This window comes from Berkeleyomyces rouxiae (genome assembly GCF_048999995.1).
Source record: "Berkeleyomyces rouxiae strain 22BRR77 chromosome Unknown BrBRR77_ptg000008l, whole genome shotgun sequence".
NCBI classification, from domain to species: Eukaryota; Fungi; Ascomycota; class Sordariomycetes; order Microascales; family Ceratocystidaceae; genus Berkeleyomyces; species Berkeleyomyces rouxiae.
The window spans coordinates 813,122-829,305 of NW_027396498.1; the positions used below are offsets into that span (position 1 = coordinate 813,122).

Genomic DNA, 16,184 nt, shown 5'->3' on the forward strand with positions numbered 1-16,184 from the left:
CGTTGCACTGCTTGGACACGATGTCGTCAGAAGCTCAGCAGCAAGTAATAAATAGCAGAGTCGTATGTCTGTCTGCATGTCAAATTTGAGCAAGGTCATTGGAAGACGGAGCTCCCCGTTGGGCCAGAATCAAGCATCGTCGGCCTTTCTTTTTTTTCTCTCGCAAAATCTTATATGGCTGCTCCGACATGGGTGGCAATCTCTACTGGTTACCATGTCAAAGTATGGTAACATCCAGCTTCTCAACAGGCGGTACAGGCGTGTACATGCTAACAAAGCCAGCTTGGTACATGGCGGAGAACATGAGGGCTGCTGCTCGCTGGCGGTAAGCAGCAACATAGACACATACACACATACTTGCAATGCATTGATTCACACACAAAGCCTTGTTAGCTGCGGTACTACTCGCTCGATGGTGCAGTGCTCGCCGCGCCTGGCGGCCCGAGCCTCACAAAGAAACGGGCCTTTTTTTTTCCTGGTAAAAAGAAACAAGGTGAGTTTCATGGGCTGAGTCCATCCATCAAGCTGCTTCACAACTCAGTGAGTGGTGTAATTAATTGTAGAAAACAAGAGAAGAGAAGAGAAAAGAAGAGACAAGCATTGAAGCGGGGAGAGATAAAAAGCCAGAGGGAGGGGGGCTGGAAACAAGGCGCTATTGTTTAGGATTTCGGGCCGTTCTAGCGGCTTCGGCTTTGTTGTCTTATCGTAGTGGTGTTTTGTCTGATTTCGAGGGCCGTTGTGTGTGCCGAGAACAAAGACCATGCAAGCAAGAATTCACCGGGGAAACAAAAGCGAAGCAAAGGAGATTTCCAGGATTCTAGGGTCTAGATCTCCACGAAAGAGCCTCATGCATTTAGCCGGCGTAAGACTTGCCCTATGCCTCTGGCCGGTCTTTCCCGGACAGACAGCAGTCTGCAGTCGGCCCTGACGGATGACATGTCCGGACTGTTTTGTTTGGTGGTGTGGTGGCTGTGGCTGTGGCTGCCAGGCCATGGAAGGAGCAACATGACTGTAGCCGCAATTGCCGGTTGAAGGGTGCTTGCAGCAGAGTGCACAGCAGGACACACAGCAGGACAACGTGGAAGAGTGGCAGGTGCGCAGCGCCGGTGCCCATTCTGTCTGCTCTTTCTGCGAGGCAGATGTGGGTCCGTGAGAGCCATGCAGCCCACTGGCAGAAGTCCAGACCCTTGCCTTATTGAGGGCGATAACCCTTATGTGAGCTGGGGTATAGCTTATGGCCCGAATGGGTAGGCCCGCATAGGCGACCCCGCTATTTAGAGCGGCTCCCCGCGAAATCACAGGCGCGCGAGCTCGAGTACCAGTGCAAGGTAGTAGCAGCTGAGCGAGGTAATAGTGAGCAGCAGGCAGTTAGCAAGCATGTAGTTTATGACGGTATCGGGGGAGCTGACAGGAAAGAGCGGCCTGACCGGCAGAGCGGCTGAATTTTGCCAATTCAAATGTGCGGTGCGTGTGGCGTTTATCATTATCTGCTCTTGTGTGTGTTTCCCCGCTTTACCGAGCCAGGCTGACGTGATTGGCGGTCTGGGGAATCCCCATGGCCAACAGCGACCTCCAAGCACCAGTTATTATCGTGACATTTTTTTTTTTTGGCTGTGGCTGTTGGGTTGTTTTAGTCAAGCCCACAAGTACATACAAGCCCACCAAACATAGGCACTTCACTTGCAGACATACATAATTATTCATCCGTGGGCCATGGGCCATAGGCTACACTCTGCATAGGCCCTGCTATACCGATACGTACATACATACACACATATATGTATGTATGCACATGTATATCTGCAATCCACATAACTAACCAGCTAGCAACCACACTACCCTCCTTGCTTGGGCTTACTACATCGTCATAAGCCTGCGCTTGTCGTGCCCCCGTCGTCTCTTGTTCCTCGCATCAAATTTTCGCCACTGCACCGCTACAGCCAATCCGCGAATCCTCATTCGGCCCACGATCTCGCGCTCTGCTGTGCTGATCTTCCGCCGGGTTTCCACGCCTATTCTGCTGTCTGCTGTTTAATTGGTGTCCGTTTTATCGTCGTTGCTGCGTGCAGTGCAGACTTTGGCCTCAAAATTTAGCCTTCCTCTTCCTCATCCTCCTTTGTTCTGCTGGCTTGGCTTTGCTCCCCACTTGACCGGGCCTTCTTTAACCTAGACCATCTCTTGATCCACCCCCAGATTTTGGCTCTGGCACAGCTCGACCGACACTTGTTCTATATCTCACTGGGCCAGCGCTGCTATCGTATCCTTGGTCTCTGTTGCTGTGAATCAGGCCGATTTGCCGTGGTGTTCTAGTTGTTCATATCTGCTTCCAGCTGCTTCCATCTACAGGCTCTCTTTTCTTTTTATTCTCGTCTTCTTACTGCTCTTCCATTCAACTCCAAAAAAAAAAAATACATCACACGTCCCTCTACTCCCTTTTCCTCCAGCTCCTTAATCTGCTGCCATGATCGACTCCGACTCTACCAGAATCCCTCCTCCGCTGGACCTGGCCGCTGCCACTGAGCTCGACCACCAGGCCACCGAAAACGATGCTGCCACACCCGGAATCGACTCTGCCACCTACAACAACCCCATCAGTCCGTCGTTGGAGGCACAGGACTCCTACTTCACCCGCAACGACGGCTTTGTCAACCACAGCCAGACTGTCAACGACCCCGAAAACACGGGTGCTGCCCAGAATGGCGTGATTGACTCTGAAAGCCACCCGCTTTCCCAAACCCAGAGAAATCGCCGCCGGCGAGAATCGCTATCGACCATTAGAGCCGCGAACCCGTCACTTTCGCTTAGCGGAAACATCATCTCTGCCACTTTCAATATCCCCCACTCCCTCAAGTACCACAGCAAGGGTGACGGTGACTGGGTAGGCTTCCCCTTCCTCTTGTTCATCAACCATGTGGCCTGCCGTGCCCCAATACCAGAACATTAAGCTAACTCTATATCTTTATCCTGTAGGAGCTAGCCCCGCGTAACGGCCAATCTGCGCTGTTCGACTCTCTCTCCTATCTTTCCTCAGAGCACACTCCCTGGAACCACAACGTTGTCGCTTGGACCGGTGAAATCGAGCCTGTCGAAGCCAACGACCAAGGCTCTTCCGGGGCCCAGACTACTGCGCCTTACAGTGCCCTCTCAGCCCCCATCCCAGTGGATGTTGACTCTAGGCCAAATGATACACCCGCTTCAGACGGTCTCTTCATCTCCAAAGCTGCTCAAGAGCGCCTTGAGTACAAGCTCTCGCATAGCCGCACTATTAAGACCGTTCCTGTGTGGCTTGTCGACGAGGAAGATGAGAACGATGCAGGAATCCGCCTCAAGGACCAGTCGCGTTGGAGGCGCTATGCTCAGGACGAGCTCTACACTCTGTTCCACTACAAGCAACATGAGCCCACTAATGGCCACCGGGAGCGCCTTCACTGGATCGACTACTGCCACATGAATCAGCGCTTTGCCACCAAGATTCTGGAAATTTACAAGCCTGGCGATGTCGTCATTATCCACGACTACTACCTCATGCTGCTCCCTAGCATTCTGCGTCAGCGCATGCCCAGCATGTACATTTCCTTTTACCTCCACTGCCCATTCCCCAGCAGCGAGTTTATGCGCTGCCTTCCTCGTCGCAAGGAAATCCTTGAAGGCGTGCTCGGTGCCAACCTTGTCGGCATGCAGGCCTACAGTTTCTGCCGCCACTTTACTAGCAGCTGCACCCGTATTTTGCACTACCCCAGCAAGAATGACACCATTGAGGCCTTTGGCACCTGTGTTCAAGTTGGCGTGTTCCCCATCGGCATTGACGTGGCCAAGGTCGAAAACTATGCCTGGAACGACGAGGTTGAGCAGCGCTACACGGCCCTCAAGACTTTGTATGCTGGCAAGAAGCTGATTGTCGGTCGTGATCGCTTGGATACCGTGCGTGGTGTGGCTCAGAAGCTGCAGGCCTTTGAGCGCTTCCTTGAGCTTTATCCTGAATGGCATGAGCGGGTTGTTCTGATCCAGGTGACATCGCCCACCAGCATAGAAAGCGATGATCCCGAAAACCGCACTGCCACTCGTGTCAATGAGCTGGTTATGAAAATCAACGGCACCTACGGCAACCTGAGTTATTCCCCCGTGCAGCACTACCCGCAATACCTCAACCCTGCAGAGTACTTTGCGCTACTGCGCGCTGCTGACATTGGTCTGATTACCTCGGTCAGAGATGGCATGAACACCACCAGTCTGGAGTATGTCGTTTGCCAGCGTGATGGCTGCGGCCCGCTGATCATCTCAGAGTTCAGTGGAACCGCTGGCAGTCTGCGCGATGCAGTTCACATTAACCCTTGGGATCTGACGGGCGTCGCTGTGGAAATCAACAACGCCCTGACCATGTCTGAAGAGAAGCGCAAGTCTATGCAGCAGAGCCTGTACAACCACGTTGCCACCCGCAATGTCCAGAGCTGGAGCGACGCGCTGCTACGGAGACTGGTGCATGTCCTGGCCACTTCCAAGACCACAGTGTCTACCCCGCTGCTGGATCGTGTGTCTTTGCTCCGCCAGTACTCTTCTGCTGAGAAACGCCTGTTCATGTTTGACTACGATGGTACTCTTACCCCCATTGTGCGTGAGCCCAGCATGGCCGTGCCGTCAGACCGCATTATCAAGGCGCTGCAGCTGCTTTCTGAGGACCCCAACAACTTGGTTTGGATCATCTCGGGTCGTGACCAGGAGTTCCTTCAGCAGCATCTTGGCCACATTACCCAGCTGGGCTTCAGTGCTGAGCACGGCAGTTTCATGCGCCACCCCGGTAACGAGGAGTGGGAGAATCTGGCCGAGAAGTATGACATGGGCTGGCAAAAGGAGGTTGATGTGATTTTTCAGAAGTACACGGATATGCTGCCTGGTAAGTTTTTTGACTTTTTGACTTTTTGACTTGCTGTGTCCCATCACTTCCAAATTACCTTCACTAACTCTTGTTGCTCCAGGTTGCCATATTGAGCGTAAGCGCTGTGCCTTGACCTGGCACTACCGCCAGGCGCACGACCAAGAGAAGGCGCTTGCCATGTCTCGCGAGTGCCAGAAGGAGCTTGAGCAGGAAGTCGGGCAGAGCTGGGACGTAGAGGTGATGCCTGGCAAGGCCAACCTGGAGGTGCGGCCGACATTTATCAACAAGGGCGAGATTGTCAAGCGCCTCGTCAAGTCGTACACGGGCTCGGACGCCAGCGGCAAGCTCGAATTTGCGCTGTGTGTGGGCGATGACTTTACCGACGAGGACATGTTCCGGTCGCTCAACGCCTGCTCGGACCGCGAGATGCCCAGCAACCACGTGTTCACCGTCACGGTCGGCGCCAGCTCCAAGATGACGCTGGCGGGCTGGCATCTGCTCGAGCCCGAAGACGTGATTGACTGCGCGGCCCTGCTGTCAACGGCCGGCAAGCACGGGGCGGACCTGGCTACGATTGGAGATGTGAACATGGCGGTTGTCAGCGAAGTGGAGGGCCATGTGCCAGATGTGTGCAAGTAGATGGGAAGGGGGAGAGAAAGAAAGGGCCGAGAGAAAAAAGGAGGAAAGACAGGGCGGGGATGGAATTTTTTAAGATGTCATTGGGTAGAAAGAAGGGTTAACAAGGATGAAGTTACCACAGACAAGGCAAGGGAGTGAGTGTGAATGTGTTTTTTTTTTTTCCTTTTTTTTTGTCTACTCGCGATCAAGGTGCGGCGGCGACGGCAGGCCGGAGGGGCAGACGGGACAACAAAAAAAAAAAAAGAATGAAAAAGTGAATGAAAAAGAGACAGAAAAAAAAGTAATGCAAGTGCTGGCTGCAGGGTTCGAACCTGCGCATCGTAGAGATAATGGTGATCTAAGCGTGTGTACACTTAAAACCATCGCCTTAACCACTCGGCCAAGCCAGCTGTGACATTCGGGGCCGAAGTAGGTCGGCCTTGCTCGGGTGGAGGATCTTGCTAAACAGACTTTAAGTAGGGTAGTTTTGCAGGTAGACGTTAAATATAGTCAAGTCAAGGGTAGTTTTGCAAACCAAAAACACCAGGTAACCAACCCTGGAACCCCGCAGGCTCGCCCCCGGGCTGCGCTGGACAGAGAGTCCTCCTGGCTACAATGCCCGACCCTAAAAAGTCACAGGAGATGCTTGAAGTCTATGCGCACCTGCAATCGCTGACCGCCCGGGAGTAGTTTGGAAGATGACATCATCCGACTGCTTCCGTCCGGAATATGCCGTCGTATTGCTGCGAAATAACAGTAGGTAGACGTAAAAGAATAAAATCAAATCAAAATCAAATCAAGTAGGGTAGTTTGTTGGAGGGCCGGGGGGTTTTTTTTTAATAAAAAAAACCAGAGACAAGTATCCAAAGTCATGGAGGAACTAGAGTTGGCTAGCGAGTATATTTACCCGGTACGTGGTATAGGTGGATGGACAGGCTACATAGTTTACTTGGACCTTCCTGATTGATACCCAGCTATGCGGAGGAAGAGAGAGAAAAGAAAAAAGAAAAGGAGGTTGAAATTGGGTTTCAATGTGCCAAGATAGCCGGAGGGAGGGATTGTGGATAAGACACGACGTTGTGATATTGGAGTAGCAAGCAAGTCGTCATCCAGCCTTCAGCAGGGCAGCGAGTCAGTTGAGATTGGCAGAGGGATGGAGGTGCTTCTTTTGGCAGGGCAGGGAGAAGAGACGAAAGCAAAGGACTCCCCTCTTCGGTGTAAAAAGAAAAGAGTGTTTTTTTTAAAGTTGTTTTCTCCTGGACGGGTGGCTGGCTCGGCTCGGTCTGCAGTCATTGGGACAGATGACATTTTCTCGGTCTCGTGTGGGCATTTGTTTTTTTTCTTTCAGGTTCGGTTGGGTAGCAAGAGGGCGTTGAGGCTTGGGCCAAGCAAGCACAAGATGCCAAAAATATCCAAGCGTCGGTCTGGGCGGGAGCTGCAGGTGGAGGTGGAGGGACTGGATTCCAGCAGACGGAAAAAAAAAAGAAAAAAAAAACTTCAAGTGAGGCCAGTCTGGCCCGGTGTCTGGACGCTGGTCTCGGCTTACTTTCAGACAAGGCTCGCTGGCCCGGCCAGTGGCGAGGCAGACGAGACGAGGGCGCGGGCGATCTGGGCCCCAGGGCTGATGGAGTTTGACAAGCAAGTTGGTGGTAGTACCAGGACTGGGCAGCGCTGTAGATCGGTGAATGCACAGATTCTAGAGCGAGCCGAGTACAGGGCGTGCAGCGAGGAACAGAGCAGACGAGTGGACAGGTCAAGTGTGCACCGGAACCTGCAGAACTACATGACAGTCTTGTGGTTTGTGTTTATGGGCCAATCACCAGGCGTGGACATGTGTATATACATATGTATGTATGTACATACCGACCAGCTGTCTGTAGTGTGTACTGTGTGTACTATCTGCACTATCTGCACTGTCTGTACTGATCCGTGGTTCTCATCTCTCGCGAAGCTGAAGTGTAGAGCAGAGTCGAGGCGGGAGACAGGGAAGATCTGGCCACAGACGTATGTGTGTATGTATGTATGCACATACCTGTACCTGTATCTGTACCTCTGGTGGTGGCCCTGATGAGCTGGCGGTGCTCGTCCCAGGGGCGACCGGGGGTAGAGGGGGAGGGGGGTCCTGATAAGACCGGTGGACTCACGCCGGCAAAACGAGGCTGCATCCAAGGCTGGAGCGGAAGCTGGAAGCCATGCGTCGGGGGGTTGTTTTTTCAGACCGGCTCGCGTAGACCACAGGTTTGGACATGCAGGAAGAGAGGAGCGAGGCACGCGGCGGCGGACGAGGCCAGAGGCGTGGGGCGCAAAGCAGGGTTTTTTTTTTTGAGACAGATGCGGCAATGCAGATCGCAGCCAGTGGGACGAGGACGAGTGCAGAGGAGGCAGAGCAGAGCAGAGCAGTGCTGTGTGCTGCTGGCTGTCGCCCACCAACATCCATCCAGGCTCTGTCGCCTATTCCGGTGCGGGTGTCGTCGTGTGTCGTTGGCAAAGGCGGGCTCTCATTGGCTAGAATTCGCGGCTTACACACTAGCGGTAAACAGAGCCGACGAGGGCAGGGGCGACGGGAGCGAGGACAGCAGATGTTGACAACGATTCACAACGGACATTCACAACCTGGATATTCACATGTCCACATGCTCACATGTTCACCCCCCCCTTCCTGGGCACGGCCACAGGGGAACAGAGGAAAGAGAGACCAAAGACCAATGGAACTATGGCTCAGCGGGCCGCGGGCAGCGGGCAGTGCGTCATATCGCTGACGGCTTGTGTTTTTTTTTTGTTTTTTTTTTTCTCTTCTCAGCCCAGTTTAGGCTAGCCGCCCGCAACTTTGACAATTGGCCAGAATCAATTTTTCTTCGGGCCTGGAGTGCGTCAAAATGGAAATGTGTGCCATACTCTGGGTTATGCTTGGGTTGTACCGGGGTTATACTGGGTCTCCACTGAGTTACAGGCTTCAGTTAGCGATGCACCCACAGAAATACCGCTGGGCTCCTCCTCTCTCCCCCGCCCCTGATTGGCCCGTTGGCCTGTTAGTTCTGGTCTGTCTGGCCATTCACTTCAACCCGTTGCTTGCATTGCATTCGTTTCGTTTCTTTTCGTTTTGATTTGCCTTTTCCTTCTTCTTGTCTCCATTGCCATAACTAATTGCACAACTCCATGTTTATATAAAGCGCTTGGAACCACCAGGCTCTCGTTCATGTATCTTGTCTCCGTCTCTTATTTCCACGCCCTCTCGCTCGCCCTCAGCTTCCATCAGTCTCCATCTTGGCCCGGCTTTGACATCATCACTGGGCCTGTCGTTGTACTGACATCATCGCCTTGTGTTTTCTCTCTCTCTCTCTCTCTCTCTCTCTCTGGCTTCTCTCGCTTCTGCTTTCGACTGACATCATCGCCGTCCACCGTACGATAAATACCTGCCTCGTCCTCTCTCTCGCTCTCTCTCTCTCTTTCGCTCTCTGTCTTGCTCATTACCACCAGCAATCAACGCTCACCGCCGTCTCTCACTCTATCCCTCACTCTATCTCTCACTCTCTCTCTCTCCTCCCTCCACCATGGACTACAACTCCTACTCCTACCCTACCGCCGGGATCCCCCGCCCTGCTCCTTCCATCATTTCTTATTCTACCAGCTCCACCTCGTCCCGCAGCACCTCGTCGTCTACGTCCTCCTACGAGCCCCGGCTGAACCTGCGTCCCATCCAGAGCCAGCGGACCAGCATCCGTCTGCTCCGCATCTTTTCCGGAATCGATCCCATTCTGCCGCCCATGCGCAACGGTCTGACCGCCCGCACCCGGACCGTTCTCGGCGGCATGGACGGCCGGAACCACCACGGCCACTCCCACCATGGCTCGGACGACGACTACAGCTCCAGCCAGCACAGCCATTCTCGCTCCAGCTCCCAGTACTACGACAGCTCGGACGAATCCGACTCGGACGACAACATGGAGCCCGCCGGCCCTCCCCAGCCCGGCGCTGGCCCCGCTGGCGGCCCCGGCGGTCCGCCCTCCGCTGCGCCCGGAAAGGACGGCGATAAGCCGGCCGAGGGCCCGCCCCGCCCGCCCTCTCCGGCCACTCTCCTCAAGCAGACCCAGGCCCAGGCAAAGGCCCAGGCCGCGGCTCAGGTCAAGGCCAAGGCCCAGGACCCCAAGGTCAACCGCTACGCGCCGTTTGTGCCCCGCGTGTGGCGTCCCGGCACTCCGGCGAGCAATGCTTGATTTGGTTACAACAAAAACACCAACAACCACCACCACGTCCGTGACGACAGGGTGAAACAGTTTGTCTATGTCTGTGTATGTGTGTGTGTTTTTTTTTCCTTGTAGCCGACTGGCTGCTGGCTTCATGTCCCCCCTCCATGTTTTCTCTTTTCTTTTTCTTTTTTTTTGTTTTATTCTTTTTTGCATTGTTTGTTGCTGAAATGGATCAGGACAATGGGACATGGTTCTGACCAATCACCAATCCTTTTTTTTTTGTTCTTTTACCAACTAACTAGCTACCTCTATTGCTTCTTCTCTTCTTTTTTTGCTATCTCCCTCTATAGCTTCTTTTCTTCCTCTTTGTCTTTGCCAGCTACCTTTGTTTTTTTTCTTTGTCCCTCAGCAAACGGCCGCGCTGGATCACAACTACAGCCAACATACACACCTTTTTTCTTTTTTTCCCCCTTTTTTCACCAGTCTCCCTTCAAGTCTGTTGCACTTGAATGAAACGGTCCTCCAAGATTGACTCTGTTGATGGAATCTTTCTTTTTTTTTTGCTCTTCTTTTGCTCTTTTTTTCCTCGGTCGATTGGCTTTGACTCAATCCCCTGGTGATGAATGATGATGAATAACGCATCGCTAGTATCTAGTTGGACTATCTAACTGGCGGTTCATAATGATATAAAATTTCAACATGTAATTAACCCTGGTACTACTCTCTATGGAACCCTATCCGTGCTGTGTAATTAACCCTAGTTCTACTCTCACTGTGTAACCCTAGCCGTATCATGTCAAATCTTCAAATTTCTAACAGTGCCAAAGCCGGCCCAGCCTGGCTCCCCGGACAGGCACAGAACTACGCCTGTCGCCAGCCGCCAGCCGTTTACCACATTGAACTGCGACGCTGCGATGTCTCATTTAAAGGAGAGAGAAAAGGCCCGCTGTGCATAAAATGTGTGCACATACGTACAGCAGCGCATCTGTCACAATGGTTGCATGCAACCTCAGCACCAGATCACCACACGCTGCTGTTTTCTTCTCCCCCCTCCCGCGCCTCGGTTCCACCACGGCACCTTGTGTCCGCTAGATTGCGCAATCCGCCGAAATCGCCGCCGACCCTGGAAGAGAAGGCTTCCTTTCTGTGCCCCTGTGCCTCTGTGCCTCTGTGGGGCCTGTGTCTGCGACTTGTCGTAGGAGACTAAGCTTGAAGCGACCAGCGTCCGACCTTGGTGCTCTGATCTGATAAGCCAGCAGGATTTCGGCGGGATGGTTTCGGCAGGCTGGGTGGCCGAGTGGCCGTGGAGTGGATTATTCTTACGTGTAGATTGGGGAAGTGGATGAGTTTGCGCAGGTGTCCTTGTCGTTGCTGTTGGGCTTGTAGCTGTACCCGTGGACCCTCTGGATGCTTGTAGTTGGTTGTCGTTGCTTATATGACGTGTACCACTTGCCAGTCTGTGTCAATGTCCGCAGGTGCCACACTCACTCACACTTGAGAAGAGACCAAGCACAACTCGCAGACAACAATCGCAGCCGAGAGAGTCACACGAGTGACCAGCCAGGCCGAGGCAGAGGCACAGGCACAGGCACAATGGATGTTTGTTGCTGTTGCTCACGTCACACTTCCAACGCAGACAGCCCTGCTCTTCTGTGGTAACGCTGGAGTTGTCTATTGTGCTTTGGGTATGGCTTGGGCAATCCCTAGATCCTGATAAACAATATGTGTAGTTAGTTGTTCAGCTGTGTCGTATGTATCCTATTGGATGTATGTACCGGTACAAGTGCCCAGGGCTGTGTGTACTTTCTTTCTTTCCCACCAGGCAGGCACGCCGTCTCACCTTCCTGTCAAAGAAAAAAAAGGAGACAAGAAACTTGCCGTAGTTGACTATTGTTGGTGTGCCACGAGACGACAAGTGACTACAGTTACCCGCTTTACCGCTTCACACCGCCCGCCAGTGCAAACACTCTAGACATCCCGTTTGCATGTGTAATGCAACTGCTTCTTTCTCTCCTGGCCGCTTTGTACAAGTACAGCCATAATCTCGTCACTGGGTGCAAACCGGCCGTCGGTTTTTCAACGGCGCCCAGGGCCAGACTCGGTGGCTGAGAATCACCGCTCCAATGTTGTCCACATTCACATCAAGGATAACGGATCATGGCCCGTGGAAATCCATCCCCTGATCGATGCTATCCACTTTTCCCTTTTGGGGAGGGGAGGAGACTAGCATGGACGTTATGCAGCTGCACAATAGCTAACTCACCAACTAGCTGGCACTTCCATTGATAATGGTTACAGCGCAGCACGCCCGCTAAGTAGCCGTTGCTGGGCTTATCAGGTACAGGCACAGGCACCTATGTACATATGTATGTACAGGTACAACAGGCCACTGCCGGCTCACACACAAGAGCAAGAACCCTCCAGGCCAGGGTTCGCACCCAACAGGAAAGACCCCTTTCCGCCTTCTCTTCTCCTTCTCTTGTCCTTCCCTTCTCGGTACCTACTTCATTAGTCGTGCTCCTGTCGCTCGCTTTTCTTTCCTTTCTCTGCCTCCTGCCTTCTTTTTTCTCTTCTCTTTTCTTCCACGCCCATCCAGCATTTGTCTTCTTTTTTTTCTTCTCTCCTTTTCTTCTTCTTCTTCCCTTCAGCTCTCCCAGCTTCAGTCTTCGTGTCGACGTCGTCCTTTTTCCGTCTTCATTTTTTTTTCCTTCTTCCTCTTCTTATACCCCCTCCTTTCTTTTCTTTTAATACCCCCACCACAAAAATGGCTGCTCGTCCCCAGAACATTGGCATCAAGGCCATCGAGATCTACTTCCCCAGCCAGGTAAGCAAGAGAAACACGACCGAGACACTCTCTCCTTCCTCCCTTGACTAACTCTCTCTTTCTCCTCAGTACGTCGAGCAGAGCGAGCTGGAAAAGTTCGACAATGTCAGCGCCGGAAAGTACACCATTGGCCTTGGCCAGAAGAGCATGAGCTTTTGCGACGATCGCGAGGGTACGTTGGCCACGAAAATATTTCCCTTGAATTACATGTGCCCCGCCATTCCAAGAACCCCCCCCCTCAAGAACACGGCGGCTATTCCTATGAAACAAAAAAAAACCTGGCCCTCCCCTGTCGGTCCCATGCCTGCCTGTGTCAAAACGCTAACCCCCAGTGCTCTCTCTAGATATCTACTCCATGGCCTTGACCGTCGTCTCCAGCCTGATCAAGAAGAACAACATCGATGTCAACACCATTGGCCGCATGGAGGTCGGAACCGAGACCCTCCTGGACAAGTCCAAGTCCGTCAAGACCATCCTGATGCAGCTGTTTGGCGAGAACTCGGACATTGAGGGTGTCGACACGGTCAATGCCTGCTACGGTGGCACCAACGCCTTCTTCAACTCCCTCAACTGGGTTGAGTCGTCTGCCTGGGACGGCCGTGATGCCATTGTCGTTGCTGGCGACATTGCCCTGTACGCCAAGGGCAACGCCCGTCCTACTGGTGGTGCTGGCATTGTTGCCATGCTTGTTGGCCCCAACGCCCCCATTGTCGCCGAGCCCGGTCTGCGTGGCACCCACATGGAGCACGCCTACGACTTCTACAAGCCCGACCTGACCAGCGAGTACCCCTACGTCGACGGCCACTTCTCTCTGACCTGCTACACCAAGGCTCTGGACGCTGCGTACCGCTCCTACTGCAAGCGTGAGGCCAAGCAGGCCACCGCTGCCGCCGCTGCCGTGAAGCCCAAGCTGGACCGCTTCGACTACATGTCCTTCCACGCCCCCACCTGCAAGCTGGTGCAAAAGTCGTACGCCCGTCTGCTCTACCACGAATACTTGGCTGATCCTGAGAGCCCCGTCTTTGCCGACGTCGCCCCTGAGCTGCGCGAGATGGACTACACCAAGTCTCTTACCGACAAGGCCATCGAAAAGACCTTCATGGCTCTGACCAAGAAGGCTTTCCAGGAAAAGGTCAACCCCGCCATCCAGGTCGCCACTCTGTGCGGCAACATGTACTGCGGCTCCGTTTGGGGTGGTCTGGCCAGTCTTATCTCCCACGTCGAGCCTGCCAATCTCGCCGGTAAGCGCGTTGCTCTTTTCAGCTACGGCTCTGGTCTGGCTGCTTCGTTCATGTCTTTCCGCATTGTCGGTGACGTTGCTCCCCTGGCCAAGACTCTGGACCTCCCCAACCGCCTGGCTAGCCGCCGTGCTGTCTCGCCCGAGACCTTTGAGGCTGTAAGTTATTATCCAAGTCTCTACTGTAAGAATACCAATCTAACCAAAAGGAAAAATTCAGATGTGCGAGCTGCGCCACAAGGCCCACCTCCAGAAAAACTTCACCCCCGCAGGAGACGAGTCGACCATTGTCCCTGGCACCTACTACCTTGAGCACGTCGACGACATGTTCAAGCGCTCCTACAAGGTCAAGGCTTAAAACCCTGGGTTCCACCAAGAAAAAAAAAAAAGAACAAACTCAACAATCTTTTCTGTTCTCTTTTAGCAACACACTTGCTTTATTAGACTAGGGCGCGAATGCTTGAGGATGAAGAAACTTGCTTCCCTTTCTTGCATCGACAAGACGAGCCTCTTGCTATTTATATGCCTACTAACTTTTCTCCATCTTCTACTCCCCATTTCATGCTGGTTTTATGATGCATACCCATGTCATATCATGATGCTACGTCTTTTATTCTCTATTTTTTTCACATTGACTCTTTTTTTTATAATTTTTTTTTTTAATTTGACTTGGCGTTGCTCATGTTCTCCTAGTGTCTAGTGATGGAAGTGTGGAACTGGACTGACTACTACTGCATACAAGTATGTCTATGTGCGTGTGACTTGGTTGTGAAATGCGGTGTCTGAGACCATGATGCAAGTTGCATGCGTCGAGGCAAGACAAGTTGACGTCAGAGCAAGAAGAGAAAAAATCCGGGTTAATGGAAACAGAACGGACCAAACGGATGGATACTTGACACATTGCACGCCCAGCAGACCCGCCCCACGCTCACGAACTCTCGGGCTTGTACTTCCACTCCGAGTTGCGGTGGATCAGATAGTCCTTGCTCTTGATGCTCTTGACCAGTCCAACCAGCCCGCCAATCGGCCGCTGCGACATGAGCGAGCGTCCACGAGCCGCGCTAGCCTCGTCGCCAGCCGGCACATTGACCTTGACCTTGTCGTAGACAGACGGCAGATGCGTAGCATGGTACTTGTTCCGCAGCTCGTCGTACCACTCGCGGCCGTAAATGTCCCAAAACTCGCGCTCGTCGTAGTACGTGTGCGCATAGAACCACTTGTGTCCGCCGTCCTGGCGCAGGCGGCGCTCGAGCTCGCGGTTCTTGGCGACAAATTCCGCGCGGTCCGACGGGCCCCAGCCCCACAAGCCGATGTTGAGCAGTTCGTTGGCGGCGTCGTCGGCGGCGGCGTGCGGGTGGAAGGTGGGCGGGGGCGCGCGGCGCAGCGGGCACAGCCACAGCGGCCAGATGTCAAAGGTGGCGGCGGTGTAGTCGATGAAGTCGGCGGCGCGGGCGTACGGCAGGCCCATGTCCTGCACGACGAAGCGGGCCGACTCGCCGCTGCCGTGCAGCGCGCGGTACAACATGCGCGTGTGCATAAAGTCGTCGAGGAACCAGCGCGTTAAGCGGTTGAACGGGACGACTTTGAAGTAGTCAAAGGCGGCGGCGCCGACCCAGAAGCCGCCGCGGTCGTAGCGGAAGAGGTATTCGGCGAGCGGGATGTAGTCGACGGCTGTCGGGGCGGTGCTGCTGCTGCTGCGCGTGCGGTCCGCCACGTGCAGGTAGAACCACGGGTCGCGCGCGTGGCTAAACGTCTGCACCGGCTGCTCGGCCGGCTTCGTGTCCGTCAGCTCGCCGGTGATGACGACGCCGTGGTCCTTGGAAAACAGGATGCCGTCGACGTAGTCGTTGGCCTTGTTGGCCGTCTGCGCGCGCACGAGCGCAATGGCCTCGGCGACGGAGCTGGCGCGGTGGTACGTCGTCTTGACGTAGCGCTTGGCCTCGATGAGCTGCAGGGTGATGAGGGTGGTGATGCCGAGCGAGCCGACGGCGCCAGCGGCGCCGCGGAACAGGTCGGCGTGCTGGGCGCGCGACGCCTCGACGACCTCGCCGTTGGCCAGGACCATCTCGACCTGGTCGACCGTCTCGTCAAAGTAGCCGTGCTTGAACGACGAGCTCTCGCCCGCCGTGCCCGCGTACCCGCCGCCCGCCGTGATGCCCGGGAACTCCATGACCACGGGCGGCACCAGCCCGTGCTGCAGCGTGGCCTCGACCAGCCGGTCCATCGGCACGTTGGGCTCGACGAGCGCCGTGCGCGCCGCGCGGTTGACGCTGAGCACGCGGTCCAGCGCGCTAATGTCCACGCTGCGCTGGCCCGCCTTGCGCGCCGGCCGCGTGCTGTTGGTCGAGCCGTGGAAGATGCGGTACGGCTCTTTGGTGTCAAACAGCTGCCGCACCGTGGCGGCGATGCTGCCGACGACTTTCTTGTGGCGTTCCATTTGGGCCG

General features: G+C 54.3%; 4 protein-coding genes across 4 annotated transcripts; 3 read left to right on the forward strand and 1 right to left on the reverse strand.

Annotated features, from left to right (window-relative positions):
- Positions 1 to 2,461: 2,461 nt before the first annotated feature.
- On the forward strand, positions 2,462 to 5,512 carry BROUX77_006384 (uncharacterized protein; the record flags this gene model as incomplete). Its single annotated transcript, XM_073751362.1, has 3 exons — positions 2,462 to 2,878; positions 2,971 to 4,891; positions 4,974 to 5,512. 3 exons carry the CDS (start codon positions 2,462 to 2,464, stop codon positions 5,510 to 5,512), a joined length of 2,877 nt encoding a protein of 958 aa, XP_073603453.1.
- Positions 5,513 to 9,042: 3,530 nt separating this feature from the next.
- BROUX77_006385 (uncharacterized protein) lies at positions 9,043 to 9,705 on the forward strand (the record flags this gene model as incomplete). Its single annotated transcript, XM_073751363.1, has 1 exon — positions 9,043 to 9,705. The coding sequence occupies one exon, from the start codon at positions 9,043 to 9,045 to the stop codon at positions 9,703 to 9,705; it is 663 nt and encodes a 220-aa protein (XP_073603454.1).
- A 2,737-nt stretch (positions 9,706 to 12,442) lies between these two features.
- On the forward strand, positions 12,443 to 14,097 carry BROUX77_006386 (uncharacterized protein; the record flags this gene model as incomplete). Its single annotated transcript, XM_073751365.1, has 4 exons — positions 12,443 to 12,502; positions 12,572 to 12,674; positions 12,847 to 13,898; positions 13,960 to 14,097. The coding sequence occupies 4 exons, from the start codon at positions 12,443 to 12,445 to the stop codon at positions 14,095 to 14,097; spliced, it is 1,353 nt and encodes a 450-aa protein (XP_073603455.1).
- A 570-nt stretch (positions 14,098 to 14,667) lies between these two features.
- Positions 14,668 to 16,176, reverse strand: BROUX77_006387 (uncharacterized protein; the record flags this gene model as incomplete). Its single annotated transcript, XM_073751366.1, has 1 exon — positions 14,668 to 16,176. One exon carries the CDS (start codon positions 16,174 to 16,176, stop codon positions 14,668 to 14,670), a length of 1,509 nt encoding a protein of 502 aa, XP_073603456.1.
- Positions 16,177 to 16,184: the final 8 nt, after the last annotated feature.